Below are 27317 nucleotides of genomic sequence, written 5' to 3'. Positions count from 1 at the left end.
ATTTGTCCACAGTGGAACAGCTTCAATGTGAGAGACTGAGGAAGCGCCACACCAGAATATACCATAGCCCTGTAGTTAGGGCATGGCCTGAGAGGTGTTGGCAGATCCCAGTTCAAATCCTTTCTCCTCTCAGGCAGAGGGGGGACTTTGAACCAGGGGTCTTCCGCATCCCAGGTGAGTACCTTAACTACTGGGTAAAAAGCTATGAGGGAGGACTCCTCCATTTCCTCCTTCTTCACCTAAAATCACCTAAAGGGGCCTGATCTGGTAGGCAAAGTCTGAGTGCGTTTACTGGATCAGACTCTGCAGGCATGTTAAGCAGAGGAAGACCTGTTTTCTCCTGGTCTGTGCATTGCTCTGGGGTTTAGGTGACTGGATGCCTGGTGTGGGGCTACAGTGCTCATGCGCAGAGGCAGAAATATAGGCACATAGGGAACTTATAGAACAAAAACTTAGGTGCCGAGCGAGTTTAGGGCTCAGGGGCAGCTGAGTAGGGGGTTTGTGAATCCCAGTAGGACCTGATTCTGGGATTTAGGTGCCTAAAGTGGAAGTTAGGCTTTTATGTCCTTTTGTGAGTCTAGTCCCTTGTAGCTAAACTCAGAAACCTATGAGACATGTTGCCAAAACTTCCCAACCCTATACCCTGCTCTCCATGTGCGAGCCTTTCTGAAGAACTGTGCAGTGTTTGTTTAGATGGAACAGCACACCAGCCCTATATGGTTCACGGCAATTACATCTGCGCAGACCACAAGCTTAACAGATATCATCATACATACACAACGGGTAGAATTGCATCGGTCACTTAAATAACACTTCCTATAGTATCGCTTTGTAGGCCCTCCAAGGCACTGTGTCCTTTCTAGAATGTTTCATCTGCTTTTCTAGACCATGCCCCTTTTCCTCTTCAACAAGTACTATACCGTGTGTATATATAATATTATATGTTGTCATAAGAGCTCAAGATTTCCCCCCCATTTTTGTTCATCTTGGACCCTTCTATGCCTTTTACCATGTGTGACTGGGGTCCCAGTGGGGGGCCAATTGAGGTCACTCAATTAAGGTGAACTGCAAAGAATGGGGCAGACAAACCCCAAAGCCAGTGGATAATTCAATACTTAGATTTACCAAGCCAGCATAAAACTGCTTCTTCATTACTTCGCTGGTTATTCAGAAGTCAATAACAGTTTCCTTAAAGTACCCAGCGTCAGGCCTCCATCCAGGTACCCAAGTCAAATATGATGAAGATTTCTGAAAATCATATTTCATCATATAAAGAAAAGATTCTACCAATCCCAAAGGATTGGACACATTACCTCCCAAGTTATTGAATATTCCAGATCTTACCCAAATACACCTTACAGCCAATTCTTTTTAAATAAACTAAAATTTATTAAAAAACAAGAGAGAGAGAGTATGGTTAAAAGATCAATATCGTTACAGTCATGAGTTCATTTCTTGAGGTTCAGATACATAGCAGAGACGGTAAGCTTTGTAGTTGCAAAGAGTTCCTTTAGATTTAGTTCATAGGTTATAGTCCAATATCATATTCAGTGCAGACCAGTCAGCACTGGGATCCCAATCTTGTGTCTTAAACTTCCCCTGCATTGAAGCATCAAGCAGATCTGAGATGAACAGGATCAGGACTGAAGGATCTTTTATACAATTTCATGTCTTCTTTGACAAGTTGGAGTTCCTCAGGGAACAAAAGGTAATTAGGATGACTTTGAAGGAGGTCCACCACCAGTACTTAGCTATATGAATTAACATAAGGCAGTCTGCTTGTTCCTCCACCATTCACAGATGATTTGCTATACATTTCAAAGAGAGATGAATACAGAGATATCCCGTGTTTACGATTAATTTAAATGCTAGGATGTTCTTTTGATCCCTGAATTATCAGAATACAGCATAGACAGGGACTGTTGATTACATTGTCCCACTACCCATACATATGTAAATACACAAAAACACAAACTCTTATCTCCCCACAGGTCTTTAAGGGTTGAATCTGAGTCATTTATTTTGCAGGATGTTTAACCCTTTCTGGCCATGTGTCACCCCCCCAATGTGAGACTGGTGTGGAAGGGAGAAATTAAAGCTTCTGGATACACCTTAAGGATCATCCAACGTTGACATGTGCTATGTTTACATTGAATTCTTAGTAAGGCCAAATTATGCTTTGGCCCAATTTAGAAACTTAGTCCATACTTTGTGAAACACTTTAGTGATTCCAGGGTTTGGTCTTCGTGTTGACTTAACATAGCCATTAATGTTCTTCAGAGACCACTTACTCTGGCATTCAGCCATGAAGGCTGTGAGGTGTTGTACCTCAATTTCCTCTTCTGCACAGCAGTTTAAGTTTGTAATGGTTTTTCTGCTGTGGAAAGTTTTAGGAATGCGCATGGCATTAGCTGTGAAACCTTAACGTTATTAGGCTTTTTAATCCAGAGTGTATCCTTACTGAACCAAACAGCATAATTATAAGGGTGTCTATTATGTACCACTTTTGACATGTTCAAAGGCTTTTCCAAAAGACCATGCACATTGTACATTTTTTTTACAGTTTTTGTTATCAGCAACAAGTTAGTTACAATTATTCGCAATAATATTAAGATCAGTTTTATCACCTGTGTACGTCTACAATCATTTTTGTCATGCCAAGCCTTTTGTTTAGACAAATCCTGTGTTAGGTCAGCTTGTTCCATGTTCCTTTTGAACCTTTGTAGCTTCTTCTTTACTTTAGGGTTTTCCTTAACATAGGATTTCACTTTAACCACTTACTTGGTGTTTTGGTATTTTAGGGTTAACCTGTACTTCCATTACCATAATAACCTTTTTCCCTTTCTCCCTGTTTTAGAGGGTCAAAATCTGAGCTCTTTTGCTTAACAGAATCCATTGGCTGGCTGGGTGTGTCCTCTTTGCTAATGGCTATGGGCCAGTCTGTCTCCCCCAGTCAAGTCACGTAATTTGCATCAACACAGACACTAGCCTGTTTACCAGTTTTCAGATCCTCAACCTTTACCAATTCCAAGGCTGGATTCTGTCTTAAAGAGATACCATCTATTTTCACTAGCATGTTAGATTTAAAGTTCTTTTGTCCTTCCCCTACCAACCTCTGCTTCCACGTGGAATCAGAGGTCAAGTCCACTAAGAGACTACAAGACATATCCAAAATATCTAGAGATGAGAGTTTCCCTGCCATCCCCTGTATTCTCGACAGATTAACTGCACAGCTGTTCTCCTGCTCTGCAGATTCAACTATCCAGTTTTTCCTCTGAACCTGAGATATAGACTGTTTACTCAAAGAATTAACATGAAGACATTCCTGTTCCAACAACATTGTCTCCCCAACAAGCTGGTTAAGCTTGTAGGGCTGTTTAAACTCCCTAACAATTTTTAATTGATCTGAAATCTTCTCAAAGCTATCCATACTGGATTTTTTCAAAATCAAGGCCAGTGGATCCATACACATTTGAAAGACTTTGACCATTGGGCACCACCACACTTTCCTCAGAAGAGAGACTGTTTACTATCAACAATGGCCCATTAAGAGTCATGGGAAACAATCCCTTTTCACAGACTTCAAAGACTTTACCAAGAAATTCCTTTTCTTCTGCAATATCATGTACTGCAACAGATTCTTTTTGAGCTTTATTTATGTCCAGAACTGACTTTGGCACAACAGACAAAACACCAAACTCCTTCTGAGTTTCACTTACATCCAGAATCACCTCTGGCCCATCAGGAGGACTTTTACACAACCCCCTTTCAGGTAAACTGCTAGACTTCATAGTCAAAAGATTAGAAGCATTCTCTTCCTTGTTACAAGTTTCCACACTGTCAGTGGGTAACAGTCAAATCACCTTCATGCTTTCCTTGTGCCCTGGCTATGATATCAACCTGATCAGACATGGTTGCCATATCTTTACCCAGCAACACACTAGGAACAGGCACTATAGAAGCACCAGAATCAGTTGGTCTCTGGGAGCTATTTGTGACATTAACTGGATGCATCCTAGTTACAATGTCATTATCCCTAGCAGATACAAATTTAGGACCACTTCCTTCCTGGGCTTTAGTTGTATCCAGAATCAACTTTGGGTCAACTGATAAATTTTCAACCATCAGAGGCTGACAGGCTTCTTTTGTCTGTTTTACAGACAGAGAACTAGAGAGACACTGTTTCTCGGCAGGCATGCTGCTATTCAAAACAGACAAACAACTGGAGATATCTTTTTCTTTGTCCAAGTATCCATGGCTGATTTCAGACACATACCTGGAAAGTGGGGCAGCTTCCTTAACAGGCAAGTTGCCACCCCCAACACATAAACTGCTATTCTCCACATTATACTGAGCTACTTTAAGCAAATAATTTTCACATTGGTAGGCACACTTTCACAAGCTTTACTAGCCAACAGTCCATCACTCACCAAGACTGTACCCTTTCCTTCCTCAATTAGGGCTTTAACCTGATCACCAACTTTAATTTGCTCTAGAGAAACATTTCCCTGAGCCTTATCTAATGCCAGATTCACTTCTTGGATATTAGAGAGACATTTAGAAACGTTATTCACAGACAAACTGCTTTTTTACACAGACAAACAGCTGTTTTCCACCTTCCCGAGGTTAGAAACACCCTCTTCCTGGTCATAGCAAAATTGGTTAAACACAGACAACTGCCTAAAGTCAAATAACATACCAACATTGTTATAAACTGGACTTTCAGAATGATACAGTTTTTGCTGTTCTTCCATTGCTTTTTTGATTTGGAGCTTAAGTCTGACAACCCTCTCCTCAGCAGCCAGCCGTTCCATGTGACTTGCATGGGCTTCTTTCTTTCTTTCTTTGAGCAGCTTCTTTTTCCAACTGGGCCAAAGCTTGCTTCTTTTGCATTTGAATTTCTGCCAGTCTTTGTTCAAACTGCTGCTGGTTTCTCACTGCAAGCATTTTCACTGGGTCTGCTTCCGGATCCCTTGTCATTAGCAGATTTTTCAGTTTTTGCTCTAGGCCATTTTCTTAAAAGACAACCTCCTCTGTGAGCACGATTCTTTAAGGCTTTTTCTGTCAAGATCTTTATAGGATCGTGGGTCACTCACTGTAACTGATTTTTAACCCTTAAATTCTCCAATATCAAAATTAATTTTGACAAGCGTGTGGTTCTGATCCAAAAACCCAATTAACCTGTGGTAATGTGTAGCCTAGCATGACTATACCACTGTGACTGGGGTCCCAGTGGGGGCCAGATGAGGTCACTCAATTAGGGTGAACTGCAAAGAATGGGGCAGACAAACCCCAAAGCTGGTGGATAATTCAATACTTAGATTTACCAAGCCAGCATAAAACAGCTTCTTCATTACCTCGCTGGTTATTCAGAAGTCAATAACACAGTTCCCTTAAAGTACCCAGCCTCAGGCCTCCATCCAGGTACCCAAGTCAAATATGATGAAGATTTCTGAAAATCATATTTCATCATATAAAGAAAAGATTCTACCAATCCCAAAGGATCGGACACATTACCTCTCAGGTTATTGAATATTCCAGATCTTACCCAAATACACGCATAGTTAGCTATACGAATTAACATAAGGCAATTTGCTTGTTCCTCCACCATTCACAGATGGTTTGCTATACATTTCAAAGAGAGATGTATACAGAGAGATCCCATGTTAACAATTAATTTAAATGCCAGGATGTTCTTTTGATCTCTGAATTATCAGAATACAGCATAGACAGGAACTGTTGATTACATTGTCCACCACTACATATATATATGTAAAAACAATGAGGAGTCCTTGTGGCACCTTAGAGACTAACACATTTATTTGAGCATAAGCTTTCATGGGCTAGAAGTGGGTTCTAGCCCATGAAAGCTTATGCCCAAATAAATGTGTTAGTCTCTAAGGTGCCACAAGGACTCCTCGTGTTTTTGTTGATACAGACTAACACGGCTACCATTCTGAAACATATATATGTAAATACACAAAAACACAAACATTATCTCCCCATATGTCTTTAAGGGTTGAATCTGAGTCATTTATATCTGAGTCATGGCCCTTTCTGGCCATGTGTCACACCATGGAAGGGCATTGTTGGGGCCACTGTAATCAAGGGATCACTTATCAAGATCAAATGCCTTTTATTGGCATATAGAGTTTTCCTATATGAGCCTAATTGTATAGAGTAAAAACAATAAAATATGGATGACACTATTGCAGACTGATCTATTTGGAATTAGGCTTCACATGTCTGTTAGAGTTAATCAGAACTATGAGTAACATCACATAGTGATGTGCATCAGTGTTTAAAAATTTCACTGCATGAATTATAGAAGACAGTGTTGGTTAAAGGTAGTGGCACTGAAGTATTCAAAAGGGGTTGTGTAGTATTTTGTGGGCACAGACAGTCATTAAAAGTCAGTGTGTTTTTAAAATTTCACTGCAGATCATATGTATCAGTGCATTTTTTTTGTTCTGCTCTGCTGAAAATGTCCCCTCTCTTCTCCCTCCCCCCAAAATCTAAGGAATTTTATATTTAAGTCGCTCTTTCCAAATGCTCAAATGATACAGCAAGTCATTGTCCCGTTTCGAAGCACTGTATGTCTAAATAAAAATTGCTACTCCAAACAATGTACTGTAGGCATCCATTCAAGAAAAAAAAATTGTCTGAAAAAATGGGAGAATGTGAGATTTTTCTAATCGTGACTCTGCTGTAGCATAACCTTGAGCATGAAAATTCAGTTGTGTAATCTGCTGTTCACAAAAAGTAGAGTGGTCCCTATGGCAACCCCGCATCACATGATCTCTGTTTCTGAGTCCATACTGCAGGAAAGGCATTTCTTGAAAGAAGAGTTATATTATAAATATAGATATTAAAATGATTTCTTCTGTCTTATAGTATTTGCCAGGAGAGTATTTTTTCCTTTATGAAGTACACTTTTCTGTTCTGTAGGGAAACTTTTGTTTATTTGTTCTGGTACTCTGCTGTACAAAATCAGATATCCCATCTTTGTGGTGATGCAGCATTTTAAATTCATGTCTTCAAGGGGGAAACAGCAGTCCTGTTCCTCACATGGATGCTAAAGGGGCAGATCCCCCATCTGCTCCCCCTCTCCTGCCAGGAGCACATGCTCCCCACAACTCTAGATCTCCTCCCACCCACCCACCCACAGGGGAAGATTTGATAAAAATCCATTTCTTGTTCAAAGGAGGATCCATTTCCCTAAGACAGTTGTTATTTTGACCTTTGCATGGATTTTTGCAAAATTTAGAGAGTTAGTTAAGGCCGGATGGGCCACGTTAGCTGAGTGGGGAAATATTATGTGGTGGTGGGGAACAGGCTCGATCTCTTAACTGGTCATCTCCAAACATTCTAATGTTTAGGTTTTTTAAAGGTGAAGACGTTTTTTAAATGTAATTATGTTTTGGGGCGCTAGCTGGACTCCATTAAAAGATTATTTCAGCCATAATTCTTTTATAATGGCATTTTTTGTTTGTGAATATTATTAGGGTATTCATGCTGAAGTTTATTCAACAGGGGAAGTGATCTGCTGGGGCCATGGACATAGATGGAACCCTGCTGGCAGAGTAGAATTTGAATTCCTATTTATTGCCTGGACGAGCAGCAGCTGATCTAATCCACTGCCAACTGCTGCTGCCCACCTGAGCCCCAGATCTGATCCCTAACCCACCCACTCAATCTGCTGCTCCTTCCTGTATCCCTAGACCTGGTACAAGACGCCTGCCCTCTCTACTCCTTCTGAGTGAGTGGCAGAGGGTTTGAGCATCATTCCTGTGGAACAGTGTGACAGACAGAGGAACACACATGGAGAGAGCATAGTAATAGACTGAAGCCTTTTAAAAAACAATCTTAATTTCCACATGCCACAGCAGACGATATGGTGGGAGGGGGTCAGAAAAAGCGGTCTAGTGCTGAAGGAAGGGAGAAGGGGTCTTGGCTCCCAGCCCACCTTCTTGCTGGCCATCACAGCTGAGCCTGTGTTGGCAGTGGGTGTTGGTGATGGTAACTGACTGGTGGTATGGGCCAGTATCAGCTTACGTCCATTCCAGAAGAAAATTGTGACTCCGAGGATGGAGCACAAATCCCACTGAAAGTCAGTAGAATTTGTGCTTCTAAATCACTGAGGTGTATTTAAAACTCCTATTCTGAGCCACAGTGCCTCTTGGAGCCCCGCTTACCCACCACCCATGTCATTTTAGCGCTTAACTTTTTTCCACCACAATATCTTGCGAGGCTTAATTAATGTGTGTAAAGTGTTTGGAGACTTTGGGTGAAAGGCCCTATAGATATGCATATTATTATTATTTCTTTAATCAGAAATGTCTATCTTTTTATCCCATGATTGCATGTTGTATGGAATACTTAACAGAGGGAAAGTACCATGGCTACAACAGGTAGTTACCTCCTGTAAAAGGGAATAGTTTCTACCACTGTGGACTTCAAGGAGACGTGTAGCACTTTGGTGATTCAGCAGCCTCAAAAGCCAATCATAGCCTTTGACTTGACTGTTTTGTGGATGTGCTTAACCTTTTAGAACACTGGTTGTCAACAAACCCTAGAAATAATGGGCCATACGTTTCTGAGAGATTATAGCATACTTTGGGTAGTGGTGTAGATCAAGTGACTTTAATTGCCCTGCAATGAATTGTCAAGAATGTCTTATTGCTGTTATGAAAATAAGTTTATGGTGTATAGAAAATTAAGGATAACAGTCAGAAAACTGCTTTTATTAGGTCATCGGTGACATGCATGTGAGGTCACAACCAGTAAAAAAAACTTCTAGTATGTCCAAACTTGTATAGCCAATTTATGATGATTTCCTATACAGCAGTGAGAAGTGTGTTTGTCTAAAATGGTTTTAATAATATACATCTTCATTAAGCCTTATGTTTAAATAATAACTGCGCAGTTACACTGTTTTACAAGGCAGTTGTGCAGTTGCAGAGCGTGTACTCTCTGAGGTCTAAGGCCAACTAATTTTATCCCAACAAGGAAACTGCATCATTGGCATATGAAAGCAAAGCAAACAGTTCTGTTGCTAGTGTTATCCTGCAAGTGTTTGTGTTGTTGAATCTAGTAGTTACATTTTTTTTGTAAATTTCCCATTGGGGATGTAGTTAGAAGTCAAAGTTTCTTTATCTCTTCTTGGGTAAACTGAAGAGGAGAACTGGAGAAGGGAGATACAAGATCTGTCGGATCCCAGTGAGTAAGAATTTAAATCTGAGATATCGTGGGTATTACAGCCATTTGTATTTCAAATTGATCTAATTTCCAGGATGCTGACATCATTCTAGTGGCCCTGTCAAATAGATTTATTAAAACACACATAAACATCAAACTCCTTCTATCAGCGAGAGGTGTCAGAGATGACTGTAAGCCAGCCAACATTGTGGCAGTATGTGTTTTCCACATAGCTTGAACAATCAAATGCAGTCCTGCTTGTTAAAGCTCTGTAGAAAGCAGATATTACTGAAGCTATGTCTGGCTTACAGTGATTTTGTTTGCAATTAAAATTGCTAAAATCACTTGAAAGAAGAGCACTATGTCTATATAGATTGAGTAAGAATTTTCCAAACACTGTGTTCCTGCTTTCTAACTGAAGGATAAAAGTCATAGACTTAAATGGTTTCATCATTCAGTTAGCGAGAATTCAGAGGTTTATTGTGAGTCAGACATTTTGAGAGAGAAAATAAAATGGTGGACTGGATGTTTATTTCCTGTTGATAGTGCTATTAGGGCTAAATTCGTCTCTGTTACACAGTTGTAAATCCATAGTAACTCCATACACTTCAGCAGAGTTACTGTGGGGTGACACTTAAATAGGATTTTGCCCTTAGTCCAGAAATGGTAGGATTTTGTTATTTAAATACATCTTTTTTTTATTTTGTGGTGAATTCAAACAATTTTTGTAATGAAATTTCTAACATAGTGGGTGCGCATTTTAGTATTTTTAAAAAAGCATGTAGGAAGAATTTGATGCTGCTGAGAATGAATGATACTATCCCATTCTAGTTATCCATAGAGCAGTTTGACTACCAGGACAATTGGACTGCATCTAGTAAGAGTTTTGACTGGAAAAGAGGCTCTTCATTTAATAGAATTAAAGCTGTTTTACTCCAGCAACTGACTAATGCCATGACATAATGTCTTGGCCCACTGTTAGCTTTAGAAATCCCTGTTTAAAGCCATATCAAGTCAGACTCATTTTTCATTTTCAAAGCATTTTATAAACATTAACTATATCACCTGGGCAATATAGTCATACCTCAAAACCTGCCAAAGACCAAATATGAGCTGCAACATGGGTCCCAGAATGAGTGAGACAAGGAGAACTGTGGTGTAGAAACTCAAACTATTGAGTGATTGATTTCTTTGACATTTCTGTACAAAATGAGTTTCAGCATTCAACCATTCTGATGTAAATAATATACAATTAGAATAGTGAGAGAATGTCAGGTTGTTGTAAGACTAAAACGTAGATGTAAAATAAGTGAGGGATAGATAAGGGGTATGATCAGATGTGAATTATTGTTTAGCTCCAACACTGAAGTGTTGGGAGAAGTAGGAGAATGGTAATGAGAAACAAAGCTTTTGTTTGCAGTTCACCATTTCAAATTCTGCTAAGAGTGAGCTAGAGTGTCTGAAAGTTACCACCTGACAGCTTTTGTGTAAAATGAGCAACTGTCCACATCACAAAACCCTACTCACTACAGTTTGCCTCACTGGCCCTTATTGGAATTCTGGTCAAGGACTGAATAGGCCTAAACACCGAACAACCTCCTGATCCCTAAAAATGGCATATACCTTTTGAACAATTAGTACTGGCTAATAATTGATAGCATCTCATCACACAATCTATGCAATATTGGGTACTGAATGAAGATATTCCTGCTCTTGTCATATTGTTTTGTGTAATACTTTGCTTTAGGTAGAATTTATTATTTATGACCCCCTTCATGTTATGTAAATTATCAGTTTAATTTGCCCACATAACAATTGTGCTCAAAATTCAGGGTGGTCCTAAACCTAGAGCTAAACTCATGAGCTGAATCTGAAATCTGAAAAGTTTTCATGGGCCGCATCAGTACTCTGGATCCAAATTCTCCTGTTGAACTTGAGAGTCTGAAATCCAGATCTGAATCCAAATTTTCTCAGAGTAGTGCAGGAGAGGGGGGCGGGGCAAGGTTGAGATTAGGCCTTTCCTAGAGATGAGTTTGAGCTGTGAACTTGATACAAATCTTGGTCTATGATTTAGATTTGGGGTGTTGGTTCAGGCCCATCTCTGCTTTGCTCTGTTTGGTTCTTAGAATGCTTCACTAGGCTTCTATTCCATTTGTTTCTCCAGGTGTGATGAGTACGTCACACAGTTGGACGAGATGCAAAGGCAGTTGGCAGCTGCAGAGGATGAGAAGAAGACCTTAAACTCTCTATTGCGGATGGCTATCCAGCAAAAACTTGCCCTCACCCAGCGACTGGAGGATTTAGAGTTCGATCATGAGCAGTCCCGACGCAGCAAAGGCAAGCTTGGAAAGAGCAAGGACAGCCGCTCTAAAGTAAGTGAGGAAGCATCAGCCACCGTGCCAACCATAGACACTTTCCTCCTGCATAGTCAGGGCCCACAGCAACCAAACTTACTGGTCAGCAGTGGCACTCAGAGGAAAAGGTATGCATGCGGTGATCTTTATAGTACAGTGCAGTGGCCAGACTTTAGTTAAAGTCATTCACTGAATTGTAAACAGATTATTATTATTATTATTATTATTATTATTTATTATTTTGGTTGGGGAGAAGGGAGAGGGGTGGATAAAAATAGTGGCTGATCGAAACTCAAAGCCTGGCTAAGTGTGTTTCTGATTCCATCTACCCATAATGTTATCTCCTCCTTTTTACTATAGTTTTAGACTATATTCTGTCAGTGTTTCAGTGCACCTTGTATGTCCTTTTAAAATGAGTTAAGGTTTTGCACACAGCAAAATAACCTCCAGAAATTAAAAAAAAAGCTATGCTCTGTGAGCATGTCAATGCTTTTTTTTTCAAAACAAACCAACAAAATCTTTCTGATATGCTATAGTGCTTGCCTCTGTCTCCTCATGAATGGGAGAAGGATATGGATGTGTTCACTCGGATGAACTTTTCTGCATATTCAAAGGGAATGACTGCTGTTTATAACCTAAAGCAGATGTTCTCGTTGTTCAAGCCGTGAATTCTCATGTTGTCTTCTGACTGTCGTGCCAAAGCTGTGTAGTTGTGGAGATGTCAATGGTTCTTCCATTAGAGAAGTGTCCTGGATGTTCATTCCCTTTCCCGGTACTTTCTGGTCACAATGCAAAGGATAAGAAAATGTTCAGGGAGCCCACTAAATGCTGAATATAATGATCAGGGGGTGGGAAGGAGGGTGGAGAATAAATAAATAAACCTCATCTCCTCCTCAACTATGATAAAGCATTTCCGACACAGGCAACATGCCGTGTTGTGGAAACGATAGGAGGTGGCAACACTAGCTGGTTTTACCTGTTAAACAAATTAGCATGCTGTTGTCATTCATGAGGCATTTAAAGATAATTAAAGTAAAACTCTTTTGTTTCCATATGTATTTTTCTTGGATCTCCTGCAAGACTATTCTCACCTTCCCCTTGTGATCAGAGCCATCCCAGGACTTCAGGGACCTACCTACAGAATATATTAAGAGCCCCCCTTGATCCCACCTCCACAGAATCATTTCTTCTGAGGGGCCCCCCTTCCATGAGTGAACTCATCCATGAGTACCGTCTCAGCAAGGAAAAAAGGTTAACCGTGGCCATACCAGGTAAACATTTTTTCCTTGGGTGCATGTGGTGCAAAGTGATTAGCAGAATAGGGGACCCCAAAACTGCACACACAATGTAATTTGGGCACCTTCTGTCAACTTTAAAATCAAAATGTCCTCTCCTATGTAATCTGTTGCAGCTGCTGGCAGAACGTCAGCTCCCACATGTACAAAAACTGGTTCTAGATGGTGTGGGACAAGTTAATCCATTGTGTAAGTGAACACAACTCACATTGGCATCCACAGGAGTTGCACCCAGTTACACCAGGGCTGAATTTGGTCCAGTGCCTCTTTTGTTAGCCAGTGATGAAAATACAAACTGAAAGTGAGAGAGGAATTAGGAGTTCAAAAACACTCACTATAGCATATAGTGGCTGGAAATAGGAAAAGACCAACAGTAGTATCTGTGTCCTGCTTGTGCTTGGCTACTTAATGGAGTTTTTTAAAGGTAAAACTTAGAGAATTTTTTCACTTGACCAGAGCTCAGAGAGCCGTTATTAAGCTCCCAAAAGATTTATTTTATGTAAATTGATTCATGGGGTCCATCTTGCCAGGAAGCTTTCCTGGTTCATAAGGTCATGTCATTGTACTCTTCGTGGTGGGCAAACTAATAATTGCTATTTTTTCCTCAGAAATCAGAAAGCAGTAAGGATGGTCTGTGACTGAGCAGTGCTTTTAGCCTATTAACATGCACACTTTTGATTGTCAATAGATATGTTTAACTGTTTGCTTTGAAGCTTGCCAAGCAGAAGAAGCCCAAACAGAAAATGTAAGAGGTAAAGACCAGACTGGTGGCATCCTCTGAAATAAATAAAATACCTGCTATAAGAAAACAGCATAATATATCAGAATACACTATATCTCCCTTAGTGTAGTGTGATTCAAATGACACTGGCTCATATACCAGATGCAGAACTGTAGGAAGCCTGAACAAAGCAGACACCCATAAGATTCTACTGTCAAAAAATTGAATGGCTGACTGATGAAGGCAGCAGCTAAGAAATGACAGCCTTGCACAGCAAATCATATCTGTCTATCATCAGGAATTCCTTTCAAATATTCCCACTGCATTGCTCTAGGAGCACCTTATGGGGTTACTTAGAATAAACAATCAGTCCTTACCTGATAGAAGTGATTATTTCAATAGGAGCATATTGAAGCAGTTATGTCAATATTTCTCATAATTTGGAGGAAAGGGTAGTAAGACGAGATCATGTGTGTCTATAACTACCCTCTAGACAGGAATCTGTTAAACAAACACTGATGGTATCTGTTGTTTCTTCCTCCTCTTAGAATGGGGTCATGATCACTATTTCTGGGAGCCACTTACACACCCCTAAAGAAACTGATCTTGCATTATTTGCATACCCAGAACTCCCAATTTGAAATCAATGGGAGGTATGGGTGCACTCAAACATTGCAAAAGTAGATTTTTGTAAAGGAGTTTCTTTTGTTAATGTAGAATTTACAAGATTCATAGATTTTAAGGCCAGAAGGGGCCATTACAATAATCTCATCTGACCTTCTGCATAGTAGAGGCCAAATAACTTGTTGGTACTTGAAAAGCAGAAGTGTTCCATCGATAATAAATGCTTTTAGTCAAACAGTGCACTGTAGGTGCACCAGCATATCCTCAAAGACTATTAGGTTCTTAAGACAGTGTTATATATTCATGTATTCCTTTTCCTTCTCAAGGTAAAATACCCCTAAAATGGTTTCATGGGTGTGGTTTATTGGCCTCTTATGCTTTCATACGGCCTACATCTCGAATAAACCTATTATAGTGGTTTGTTCAAATGAATGTTCTACTGAGCACGTAATCCTGATGAAGGCAGATAGTTTTTGCCTTCCTCATTTTACTTTACATTTCCTCATTTTACTTTATAATTGAGTATGTTGATCAAAGTTTTATATCAGCTTCAGGTTTAAAGATTACCCTGGGCCTATTTTAGAATAGGGATTGTGAATGACAGTGGGAAATTGACTAACATTGTTATTATTGCAGCAGGCTTAGTTGTATTTTCTTGTTCCCCAAAGCAGAAAGCATAAACATTACTTAATCCATTGTCCATTTTTACAGGAATTTTGTAAGCTCTTTGTGTCAGGAACTGGGTATTTCTCCATGCATACTGAATCGGGCACAACATTTGGTGCTCAACAAATAGCAATACCTCCTCATCATGTGGATTGTCAGATAACAATGGCATCCAAACCCAAACTACACAACAGGATGAAATACAAAGATTCTAGCAGCCATTTTCATTTAAATGAGAAATCACAAGTAGAATTAGCAATAGAATTCAAGAGTGATGACACAGAATTAAAACATCCACAGCCATCCCAAAGAAGTTGGCAACCTTTCTTCAGCAAACTTTTCCTGTGCTCTTCTTACCCAACTCCTATGACACAGTCCCAAGAAGACTCCATAACCCATTGCTCCCAACTCCTTTAGTGTTTTCGACTCCTTTAGTGTTTTATACATTTCTTCTTTGACTCTCCACTTCAAAGAAATGAGCCTTCTGGTCCAGTAGGACTGTCTGGTGGTCACTTTGGTGCCCATCAAGTTCACTATTTTTTTTTAACAAGTGTCCTATTGATATGGCTTGTTCTCTTCATCTACAATTTAACCCCCCTATATTTAATCTTGTAAATGAACATCCTTCTACTTATTATAGTGCTTACAGGTAGTGAACACCAAAGTAAGGTTGACATGTGCCTCCCACTCTAACCCCTGCATAACTCCCCCACTTCCTCAAACATATAGCCCTTGGGCTGAAATTGTCCATACCCGGTCTGAGTTCTGAGATGGATTTTTCACTGAAGTTTGAGAAAAATTGGTCCAGGTATCTTCAAGTTATGCAAGAGTGAAAAAAAATGGCTAAAGGTAGGAACTTCAAACTTGAATTGTTTTAATGTCCTCGGTGAGGAAAGAAAAATACTATTGGTTCAGTCATTTTTTTAAGTTATGGATATTTAAAATCAGCATTTCCTTCATAAGACAATTTCACCCTATGACATTTAGACTTCTCTAGTCATTCTTTAATCTCCAGTGTGTTAGAATTAGAGATGTATTTGTTGAGGAAGACTAAGGACTAATAAGTGAACTTGGTGTGGAAAGATATCAGTTATGCCTCCCTATCTGTGATCAGCTCCCCATGCACCCGTTTTTACATTCCCATCTGTGTTGTTCATTTGTTCCTTGATGCTGCCCTTCTTTTAGATCTCCTGCTTGGCACATCCCCTGGCTATCTTTATCCATGCCACATTCCTGGACACTGCTCTCTACTTTTAGGAAAGTGCTGGCACTTCTAGCCCTTTGGCAGAGGAGAAGTTGGGTTGGTATCTGCAGTAAGGGGCTCCAGTAAAGAATGGCTGAGTTAAAGAATTCTCAGGAAAGAATTCTTGATTCCTTCTTGATCCCAGTTGACTCCAATGTGCAACTAAATCAGCACATATAGACCCTTCTGATTTCAGATTATTGCAGTATGATCCATCTGGACTCCTTTATTGTGCTAATGGTTTCTAATCACAATTGCTGAAGAACACCTATCAATTCACTTACAAAACATCTTGTTTGACTTCCTCAGGGTAATATGTGTTTAGCTGTACCGTGATCTTGCTGCACACTACACTGGGATCTCAGTTTACGGATCACATCTAGGATTGAGATTTGTTCCCTATCCCCCTTTTACTTTATCAATAAGCTTTTTTATGCTGATAAAGATTATTTCTCCACTAGGCTGAGCCAACCAGGATGTACACTGTGCAACTGCAGCCCTCTTTGTTGTGTGTGATTGTTTTCCTATTTACATGAGAAAATGAGAGCAAAAAGGAAGCAAAAGGCCCTATAACATAATTTATTCCTTCTAAAGGAGTCTCGGTAATGAATTTGATGCTGAATTTGACAACCTCACAGCATGCAACATTGTATCACCAATGACCTTTTATTTTCAGTTGTATCTGAACTCCTTCCTCTCTAATTTTCATGCACAGACCCTGTAGATGTGATGAGATGGTCTTTAATATTTCACTACCCCAAATTTGATAGAGGCCATGTTTCTGTTGTCCTTTCTTGACTTTGTCAGTGAAGGAAAGGGGAAAAGGTCCAAGGTTGGTCCTCAGCTCTCTTTCTTTGTCACATCCGTTATTTTGACATAAAAGTTCTATGTTATTTGTAGCAATCTGAGCTTAAAATGATACATTTCGCTCCATTGAGATTCTTGGAGTTGGAGAGAAAAGCTTTAGATAATGGTTTCATAGGAGGCTTTTGAGCATGCTGTAGAAAAATGAATGCCTGCAGTTTATTCTCCATAAAACATTTGACCCACCGTACAGTAGTTGGTACTAAACTGTTCTGTATTACTCTCTTTGATGTTCAATCTTACTGCTATTAAGAGGTCACCACAATATTTTTTGGGACATACAGATCTCTGCCTTTCTTTTGCAGGCTACTGAATCAAACTATTGCAGGTTTTACATTTATGCATTGTTATATTTATATTTACCAACAGTAGACTTTAAATGTGTAAAAATACTGTACAGGATACGTGTTGAAGTGTTTCAGATTTGTCAAGAGGAGAAATTACCCATTTTTTTCTGATAGAAAAGTACCATTTAATGGATAATTATGTTTGTGCTCTAGAACTCGATCTAATTGGTTTGAAAAACAAACACAAAAGAAACCCTGTAGAAGTGACATTTCTCTCTGAAATTCAGAGACCAGCTGAGGCCAGATCCCCAGCTTATGTAAATCAGTGTAGTTCCATTGGAGCTATCCTCATTTACACAAGCTGTTGGTTTGGCGCTATAGGTTTTAGATTTCATTACCATTAATGATGAATTAATTTATTAATTACTATACAGCCTTTGCATAAAGAATAACGTTGTGACCTGGGAAGGGTTTTTGTTTAAATAAAAAACTGTTTGAAGGGTTTTAAATCACAAAAAGGTTGAATCCTCTAAGGTAGTGAGTGTCTCGAAGGGGCTCAGCATGTTCAAATCTCATTAGCATCAGGGGAGATGGACGGCACTGAGCATCTGTCAGCAGGTGCCTAGTACCTTGCTAGATCAGCTCACATGTGATGAAAAATTCACATGGCTTTTATTTTTTCATTTCCAGTTGTATGTTGTTGGTTTCGGTTTTTTAAAGAATTGTTTCCTGTACCAGTACTGCATAACTACCGAACATTTAATTTAATAATTTTCCGCAGAAGTATTTTATGCAATTTTTATTCTGTTTTTATTTGATTTATATTTCACTTACCTCTTTGTTAGTAAGTGTGTGTGTGCGTTTAATTATAATGAAAATGTTATATGTGTATATCTAACACATGGGGCCAGATCCTTGGTTTCTGTTCCAGCCTCTTTGCACTGCTCAGGCTGCTAGAAAGTGGCAGCCAGTGGATTCCCTTGGTATATGGGAACCCCTCACAGCACGTAAATCTGTCTCTGCACTACCTAGTCCCTTCCCTTCTAAACCAGGGTCACCTGATGGTGGGGAAAGGTTACGAGGGTGTCTATAAGGGGTGGGGCCATAGTTCATCTCTTTGGCCAATCCTCAACCAGTAGAGTAATCCTTATGGGACAATTATTACTCCTGAGGGAATTCTGCACCAAAAAATAAAAAAGTAAAAATTCTGCACAATTCTGCATATTTTAAAATTCTGCAAATTGTATTTGTCAATAAGTAAATGTGAAGGCTCCAGCATGGCAGTGGGGAGCTCAGGCTGCTGCCTGCATGGATGTGGGAGATCACCCTGCAGCACCCTTAAGGACAGGAATTCAGCGGTGAGGCTGCACCCAATCCTGACACAGCACAAGGGCTGGGGCTGCCCCAAAAACACCCCAGGCCCTGCCCCTCCCTCTGCGCCAGATACACCAGGTGTGGGCAGGCAGCTTCAGCCCAGCAGGATCCAAGTGTGTGGGGTAAGAGGGTTCTGTGTGGGGAAATCTGGGTGCAGGCGACTCAGTGTGGGATCTGGATGCACAGGGGCTTGTTGGGCGGTTCCGGGCAGGGACAATGGGAGATCCAGATGAAGGTGGTTGGGGCTCAGCATGGGGAGCCTGGGGTGGGGAATAGGGCTCATCAGGGGGGGTCTGGATTTGGGAGGATGGGGCTTGGCATGTGGGGCTCTTCGGGGTGGTCCAAGTGCAGGATGGCTGGGGCTCATCAGGGTGGGGGGTTGATGGGCCTGCTTAATGGGGGAGCCCCAGCTGCAACTGCTGTCGAGGGGATGCCGCATGACGAGTTCCCACTCCCCCCCCATTCCCCATCCCCTTCTCTTCCCCATCCCATCCCATCCCCCTCCCCCACTGCCCCCCTCCTCTATCCCCTTCCCCTCACTCCCACATCCACTTCCCCGCCCTATCCCACCCCCTTCCTTCCCCGCTGCTTCTTCCTCTCACCACCCTGTCCCCATTTTCCCCACCACCCTTGCCCTCACCCACTATGGGCACTCACTGTTGTACAGAAAACAGGCACCCTCCTCCAGCCGGGCAGCTCTGTGCCCACAGAAATGCAGGAGGCAGTGGCATGTGACCCCGCGTGCCTCTCCACACCTCGCCTCTGGTGTGTGTGGGGGGGGAATACCCCCTCAAACTATGCCCATGGGCATCCATCCCCACAGCATGGCTTCCTTTTGCTTCCCCATCACTTTCTGCGGGGGAACATGTTTTCTGCACGCATGAAGTGGTGCAAAATTCCCCCAGGAGTAAATTATTATAGCTAGAGCTGTCAGATAATTAAAATAATTAATCATGATTAATCGTGTGATTAAAAAATTAATCACAGATTTAATTGCACTGTTAAACAACAATAGAATACCATTTATGTAAATATTTTGGATGTTTTCTACATTTTCAAATATATTGATTTCAATTATAACACAGAATACAATGTGTACAGGGCTCACTTTATATTATTTTTTATTACAAATATTTGCACTGTAAAAATGATAAAAGAAATAGTATTTTTCTGTTCAGCTCATACAAGTAGTGTAGTGAAACCTCTTTATTGTGAAAGTGCAACTTACAAATGTAGCATTATTTTTTTCCATAACTGCACTCAAAAACAAAACAATGTAAAACTTAAGAAGCTACAAGTCCATTCAATCCTACTTCTTGTTCAGCCAATCGCTAAGACAAACAAGTTTGTTTACATTTATATGAAATAACGCTGCCTGCTTCTTATTTACTATGCCACTTCAAAGTGAGAACAGGCGTTCCCATGGCACTACTGTAGCCAGCATTGCAAGGTATTTACATGCTAGATATAACTTAGAGAATTTTTTCACTTCAAGGTCCCAGAAACAAAGACAAGGTTTTCATCTCGAGGCCAATAGACCAAAAACATCAAGACACTTGATCACGGCCTTGGATAAACCAAGAAACTACTGCTAAACATTCATATACCCCTTCATGCTTCGACCACCATTCCAGAGGACAAGCTTCCAAGTTGATGACAGGTTCTGCTTAATAATGATCCAAAGCAGTGTGGACTGATGCACATTCATTTTCATCAGTTGAGTCAGATGATATCCTTTTTTGGTGGTTTGGGTTCTGTAGTTTCCAAATCAGAATGTTGCTCTTTCAGTAATTCTGACAGCATGGTCCAGACCTCGTCCCACTCAGATTTTGGAAGGCACTTCATAGTCTTAAATCTTGACTCGAGTGCTGTAGCCATCTTTAGAAATCTCATATTGATACCTTCTTTGCGTTTTGTCAAATCTGCAATGAAAGTGTTCTTAAATCGAACAATATATTTTTTGAAACTGCCATAACAAGAAATATATGGCAGAATGTGGGTAAAACCACAGAGCAGGAGACATACAATTCTCCCCCAAGGAGTTCAGTCGCATATTTAATTAACGCATTATTTTTTTCATGAGCATCATCAGCATGGAAGCATGTCCTCTGGAATGGTGGACAAAGCATGAAGGGGCATACAAATGTTTAGCATATCTGGCATGTAAATACCTTGCAACGCGGGCTACAAAAGTGTTTTGGTTTTGAGTGCAGTTATGTAACAAACAAAAAAATCTATAGGTTGCACTTTAACGAAAAAGATATTGCATTATGGTATTTGCATGAGGTGAATTGAAAAATATTATTTCTTTTGTTTCTTTTTTACTGTGCAAATATTTGTAATAAAAATAATATTATGTGCGCACTGAACTCTTTGTATTCTGTGTTGTAATTTAAATCAATATATTTGAAAATGTAGAAAAACATCCAAAAATATTTATAATAAATGTAAATTGGTATTCTATTATTGCTTAACAGTGTGATTAAAACTGCAATTAATCATGATTAATTTTTTTGTTTGGGTTAATTTGTTTTGAGTTAATCGCTTAAGTTAACTGCAATTATGTGACAGCCCTAATAGCCAGTGTAACTTACACCTTCGGAAGAGAAGAAAAAAAAAATTTTTTTTAACTGTTTGGTTTCTATCTTCTTTTTTCTGATGTTATTAATCTTCAAGCTTTGGAGTGATACAGGTTATAACTTCTAATTTTAGCAGCTAATAAGCACTGCAGCTTTGCTTTGCAGTTAAGAACAAAATCTACAAAACTTTTCCTAACTTTATAAACTCCAGTACCATAAGTATCCCTTAAATTCCTAAACCTTGATTTGTTCTAACATCTCTTTCTTTTGGGACAGCAGGACTATTAGAAACCTATACAACTAGGAAAGCATAATTTTTAAAAAGAAAGTGATCCAAGGCCATTGATGAAAGTTCTTAGCTCAGATACTAATTTTGCAGTTAGCCTGCTTTTCAAAAGTATGTCATCAGCCTATTCAACCAAGCCCTAATAATGCCTCACTTGTCTCCTAGAACGAGGTTGATTGTAGACTTGGACAGTTTTTAAAAAATCCTTTCTTCTCCTTGTCTTAAATTAAATATTTTGGGTCAATGGAATACATTCAGAAAAGAGAAGTCATATGGACAGAAAATGAAAATTCCTTCTATGCTAGTTACCTGTTGACTAAGCGTTTGATTCTGTAACAGGGCTTCTGGACTCAGAATTTTATTGTGTGTAAGATACAATTTTATGTATACATCGTGATAAATAATTAACTTTTTTGTTTAACTTATCCACAAATATATAGATAAAAATTCAACAGTACAACATAATCCTGCTTTTCAAAGGAATCTGTCAAAATTAATTCATTCAAAATTTGTTAACATACCTTAAAAATACTGGGCTAGATTCACCAGTAGGCTCTGGTTGCTTTCTACGGGGATGAAAAGCAGCCATAAACTTGGCTGAACCAGCCAGATCAGATCAATTTGTGGCTGCTCTATGTAATTGAAGCAACACGAAGCAGCTGGAGCATGCTGATGAATCTGATCCAGCATTTTAAAAATATTGTCCTAACTCTGGAAATCCTCCAAATTCACAAAACTGAGGTCAACTACAAATTACTCTCCTGGGTGCGTCATGGGCAAGAGGGTCTTGGAATGAGTTTCTCTGTGATCCCCTGAATATGCATAAAATATATTTGTATGCGCAGTGAATGTGTTCATGTTTATGGTCTGAATTCATATACGCAAGTTGCCTTATCTATTTTTATACGCAGGCAGGATATTGACATTTGCAGGATTCCTGCAACATTAGTTTAATGTGTCTAACACTGTTTATGGAAATTATTTTAATCAATTTTTTTAGGGTCATGAACTGTAACTAAACCAGGTGCTACATACAAAAAGGATAATTTAGACATCTTTAATTTAATATTATTACCTGTGTCCACTCTTTGTTCTGTGTTTCTCTGTTTTCTATTATTTTTGTAATGAACCATTTGTGTGTGTAAAAAGAACAGGAGTACTTGTGGCACTTTAGAGACTAACACATTTATTTGAGCATAAGCTTTCGTGGGCTAAAACCCACTTCTTCAGATGCATAGAACGGAACATATAGTAAAGAGATATATATACATACAGAACATGAAAAGGTGGAAGTAGCCATATAAACTCTAAGAGACTAATTAATTAAGATGAACTCATCAATTAATTAGCCTCTTAGAGTTGATATGGCTACTTCCACCTTTTCATGTTCTGTATGTATATATATCTCCTTACTATATGTTCCGTTCTATGCATCTGAAGAAGTGGGTTTTAGCCCACGAAAGCTTATGCTCAAATAAATTGGTTAGTCTCTAAGGTGCCACAAGTACTCCTGTTCTTTCTGCAGATACAGACTAACACGGCTACCCTTCTGAAACCTGTCATTTGTGTGTGTGTAATTTGTTTTCATTGTTTAATGTGTGGGGTTAGAGCACACATATAGAAATATCTATATATCCTTGCTATTAGGGTCTACATGTTCTACATCTGATATGCTCACTTAACTAAGCTTAATGAGCATTATGCATTTACATCACTCCTACTGTGGTACATTGTCCTTGTGAAAGCTACTACAAAACTGAAGAGAAGTATCATTGCCAAGGACTTTAGCTGGCTGTAACTGATCAAGAAATCAGCTGGCTAAATGTACTTTTACCTCTTGGTGCCACTGTGAATAGGACCATTTTGCTTTATGCTTTTTCTCTGTTATGTTTAGCTTCCTAATTACCACAGACAAGACCGATGGCATACATTTCATGCTGATCAATATCATTTAACTATTATGATGACATGAATTTACTGCTGTGCCACTGGTTGTATTTGCTTCTCTTTGTATTTTCTCATTACGTTTTTAAAGTGCGTTTAAAAAAACCCTCCTTATGAAAATATGTTGCCAGCTACAAAACAAAATTAAATAAAGAAATAAAGGATTGCAGTGAAGTCCATGTCTTAAGGCTGAATATTATCAAGAGGTTATTGACTTTTTTCCATGTGTATAAAAATTGTTACGTGGTTATTAGATTGAATTTGTCTCATTTAAATAACAAATTTTAGCAACTTCTGTTGGAAGTTCTTGATTAGAATCCATTAGACTTTAGGCTGTTTCCAACCAAGTATGTAGGCAGGTAACACATCACACTTTTAAAAAATGTATTACCAGTACTCTGTTACTTTTCATAAAAAGATTGTGTTCCTGAAGCTATCACCCTCAACAATCACTGACACTTCTTCAAAATTCCTTTAACAAATAGTCTGTCTTTATGTTCTGTGAAAAGGTTTAATGTGGTTTCATGAGTTACTGATTTTGATCACCAACAATACCTGAATATTAATTATTGTGCTAGTCAACTGAAAATGTAAGATGGTACAGAAGTGAGTCTTTGCTTGTTTAAGTTACTGAAGCAGGGACTTTTTTATCTCTGTTGCAGAGCTATTCCTTGGGAGGTCGTCATCTAATCTCACCAGTAATTTCTGTCATCAAAATTAACATATTCATTAGTGTAGATGTATTGCTGTTTTGGGCTGTGACGGTTGCCAACTGTGCTTTTAGAGCCTGTTCCAAAGCCTACCAAAATCCCATTCACCTTGACTTCAGCAGGCTTGGATCAGACCTTACTTGTACCCTGACATGGTACAAATTGTACCACAGCCTTGGCCATGTTTGCAGGCCAGAATGACCTTTGAAATGTATCCACCAGTCTTAAACTGAAAATTGATAACCTAGACAACAGTATCACAAGTGATATGTTTATAAGCCTTTTCCTTTTTCCTTTTGAAGCCTCTAAATGATACACCACATTTTTAATATAAGTGTGTACACTGTAGATACTTGGATCTTTAGAAATGCTATTTCTGTGAAATGTATAACATCCTTAACATAATAGCTTTTTAAGCTTCTGTCCATTCCCATTTCTGCTAATTTACTAACCCCTATTTAGATTTTCATTAGATTTAGTGAGGAATGATTTAAAAAATATCCCACAAATTATATTCATTATAAAAATGCAAAAGAATGATATACAATAAAAAAGTGTCAAACGGTCAAGAAATTTCTTAATATTGTTTTTTGTATTTGGAAAAAAAATGCACGTTACAATGTTACAATAAGCCATTGTAACATACAAATGCATGTTACAATAAGCCACAATGAGGCAAAGCTGAAGGTTAAAGTTGACATACAGCTTTGCTTGCATTACTTTGATCTGATTGTCATTCACGTGACCAATGGAGTCCATGGAAAGACCAGGGGGAGACTTTAATTGGGGCTGGCAGGTAATCCAGGTGTCAGAAGAAAGTACTGAATAAAACTAACTAAAAATTATGAAAAATCAGCTGTCTGGTCTCCTGCTACGGGACAGCATGTTAAAAGGTGGGGAGAGAAGACCGAGAGAGGTATAGAGAATTGAGAAGTGGAACAGACTGGGGGTGGACCAGCATGGCTTTTTAAAAAAGATTATTTTGAATGATGCTTTCAGATTGGTGAAAATGTTTCTACAGTGTTGGGCAATGGGTATAAGATTTTGATAAAATACAGATATAAAAAAGCATATAAGAACATACAACTGGTAGGGACCAACTGGGTTATTGAGTCCAGTCCCCTGCTATCACAGGCAACCCAAAGCAGGAAATATAATTAAAGAATTTAAATTTTCCACTGTTAAAAGAAAAATAGCAAGAGGCCAGTGCAGATAAGACAGCATCTCCAGCACTAGCATATCTCTTTGCCTTCCTTTGATATTATGATCATTCTCAGGGTTAGATTTTTCAGCTGATATAAAATCATCTGGCCCTTAAGCTTGTGTAGCTGGGATAGGTTTGGCTCCCAACTTCTGGTTTACTTAATCTTTGTTTCCCCCTGAGCCTTTCTTTACTAAATGAGAGGCCTGCACCTTCTCATCTTCATTCCTAAATCTTGGGTGAAAATTGGGTCCTTCTGTGCCACTTCTGCTGCCTCCCCTCGGACTTTTCCTATTGCTTAAATTTCTGTTCCCTGCATAAAGAACTCTAATGCAACCTGTCCCTCTCTTTGAACATTACCTGTACATTAAGTTTCAAAACCTGCCCCAGCCTACACTGAGAGAGGGAGCAGTGACTGATCAGTGAGTCATCTGCTAAAGGAATCTAGCTTCCTGGAGCAGGATTCAAAGCAGTGGGGCACATTTCATTTCTGCTCAAAGCAGGAGCACTAAGAACATAAGAACAGCCTTATTGGGTCAGACCAAAGGTCCATCTAGCCCAGTATCCTGTCTTCCGCCAGTGACCAATGCCAGGTGCTTCAGAGGGAATGAACAGAACAGGTAATCATCAAGTGAAACTAATAGGCAGCAGGTTTAAAACAAGCAAAAGGAAATATTTCTTCACACAACACACAGTCAACCTGTGGAACTCCTTGCCAGAGGATGTTGTGAAGGTCAAGACTATAACAGGGTTCAAAAAAGAACTATATAAATTCATGGAGGATGGGTCCATCAATGGCTATTAGCCAGGATGGGCAGGGATAGTGTCCCTACCTCTGTTTCCCAGAAGCTGGGAATGGGCAACAGGGGATGGATCATTTGATGATTGCCTCTTCTGTTCATTCCCTCTGGGGCACCTGGCATTGGTCACTATCGGAAGATTTTTTTCTTTAGTGGTAACACCTAATTTAGACCCCATCATTTCATATGTATAGTTGTGATGATGTTTTCCAATGTGAGTTACTTTACATTTATCAACATTTAATTTTATCTGCCTTTTTGTTGGCCAGTCACCCAGTTTTGTGAGATCACTTTGTAACTCTTCACAGTCTGCTTTGCACTTAACTATCTTGAGTAGTTTTGTATCATCTGCAAATTTTGCCCCCTTTTTCCAGATCATTTATGAATATGTTGGACAGTACTGGTCCCAGTACAGACCCCTGGGGGACACCACTATTTACCTCTCTTTATTCTGAAAACTGACCATTTATTCCTGCCCTTTGTTTCCGATCTTTTAACCAGTTACTGATCCATGAGAGGACCTTCCCTCTTATCCCATAACAGCTTACTTTGCTTAAGGGCCTTTGGTGAGGGACCTTGTCAAAGGCTTTCTGAAAATCTAAGTACACTATATCCACTGGATCCCCCTTGTTCATGTGCTTGTTGAACCCCTTAAAGAAGTCTAGTAGATTGGTGAGGTATGATTTCCCTTTACGAAAACCATGTTGACCCTTTCCCCAACAAATTATATTCATCTATGTATCTGATAATTCTGGTTTTTAGTATATTTTCAACCAATCTGCCCAGTACTGAAGCTAGTCTTACCAGCCTGTAATTGCCGGGATCGCCCCTGGAGCCTTTTAAAAAAAATTAGCTATCCTCCAGTCATCATTAAATGATAGGTTACATACCGCAGTTAGTAGTTCTGCAATTTCACATTTTAGTTCCTTCAGTACTCTTGGGTGAATACCATCTGGTCCTGGTGACTTATTACTGTTTAATTTATCAATTATCACTGTTGCATCTGGATAACGGTTGCTGCTTATAGGATAATGCTTGCTAGTTGGATGGCTGCATCTCCTAACCTATAAACCATGCCACCACTGGAACATGTCTTCTGGTGCTCTTGAGTGGGTTGAAGCATCCTTGCCTGTTTCTTACATAATGGGAGAAAAGAGGAAATGGCCCCACC

At 39.5% G+C, this 27317-nt stretch overlaps 1 protein-coding gene across 5 annotated transcripts in view; it reads left to right on the top strand.

The window, feature by feature from the left end:
* BICD1 (BICD cargo adaptor 1) overlaps positions 1-27317 on the top strand; it is a 295326-nt gene that overhangs the window by 249173 nt on the left and 18836 nt on the right. For 2 of the 5 annotated variants that reach the window (XM_054034454.1, XM_054034472.1), the window contains exon 7: positions 11363-11570. In XM_054034454.1, coding sequence (XP_053890429.1) covers positions 11363-11570 — 208 coding nt within the window. Of the gene's footprint in view, positions 1-11362; positions 11681-12632; positions 12824-21749; positions 21759-27317 lie in introns of those variants that run through there. The other 3 variants (XM_054034480.1, XM_054034463.1, XM_054034445.1) reach the window with 3 other exon arrangements.

The sequence above is a fragment of the Malaclemys terrapin genome, chromosome 1 (assembly GCF_027887155.1).
Source record: "Malaclemys terrapin pileata isolate rMalTer1 chromosome 1, rMalTer1.hap1, whole genome shotgun sequence".
NCBI lineage: Eukaryota > Metazoa > Chordata > Testudines > Emydidae > Malaclemys > Malaclemys terrapin.
Note: the sequence above shows the minus strand (reverse complement) of the source record. Positions and strands in the feature narration are given on the sequence as shown.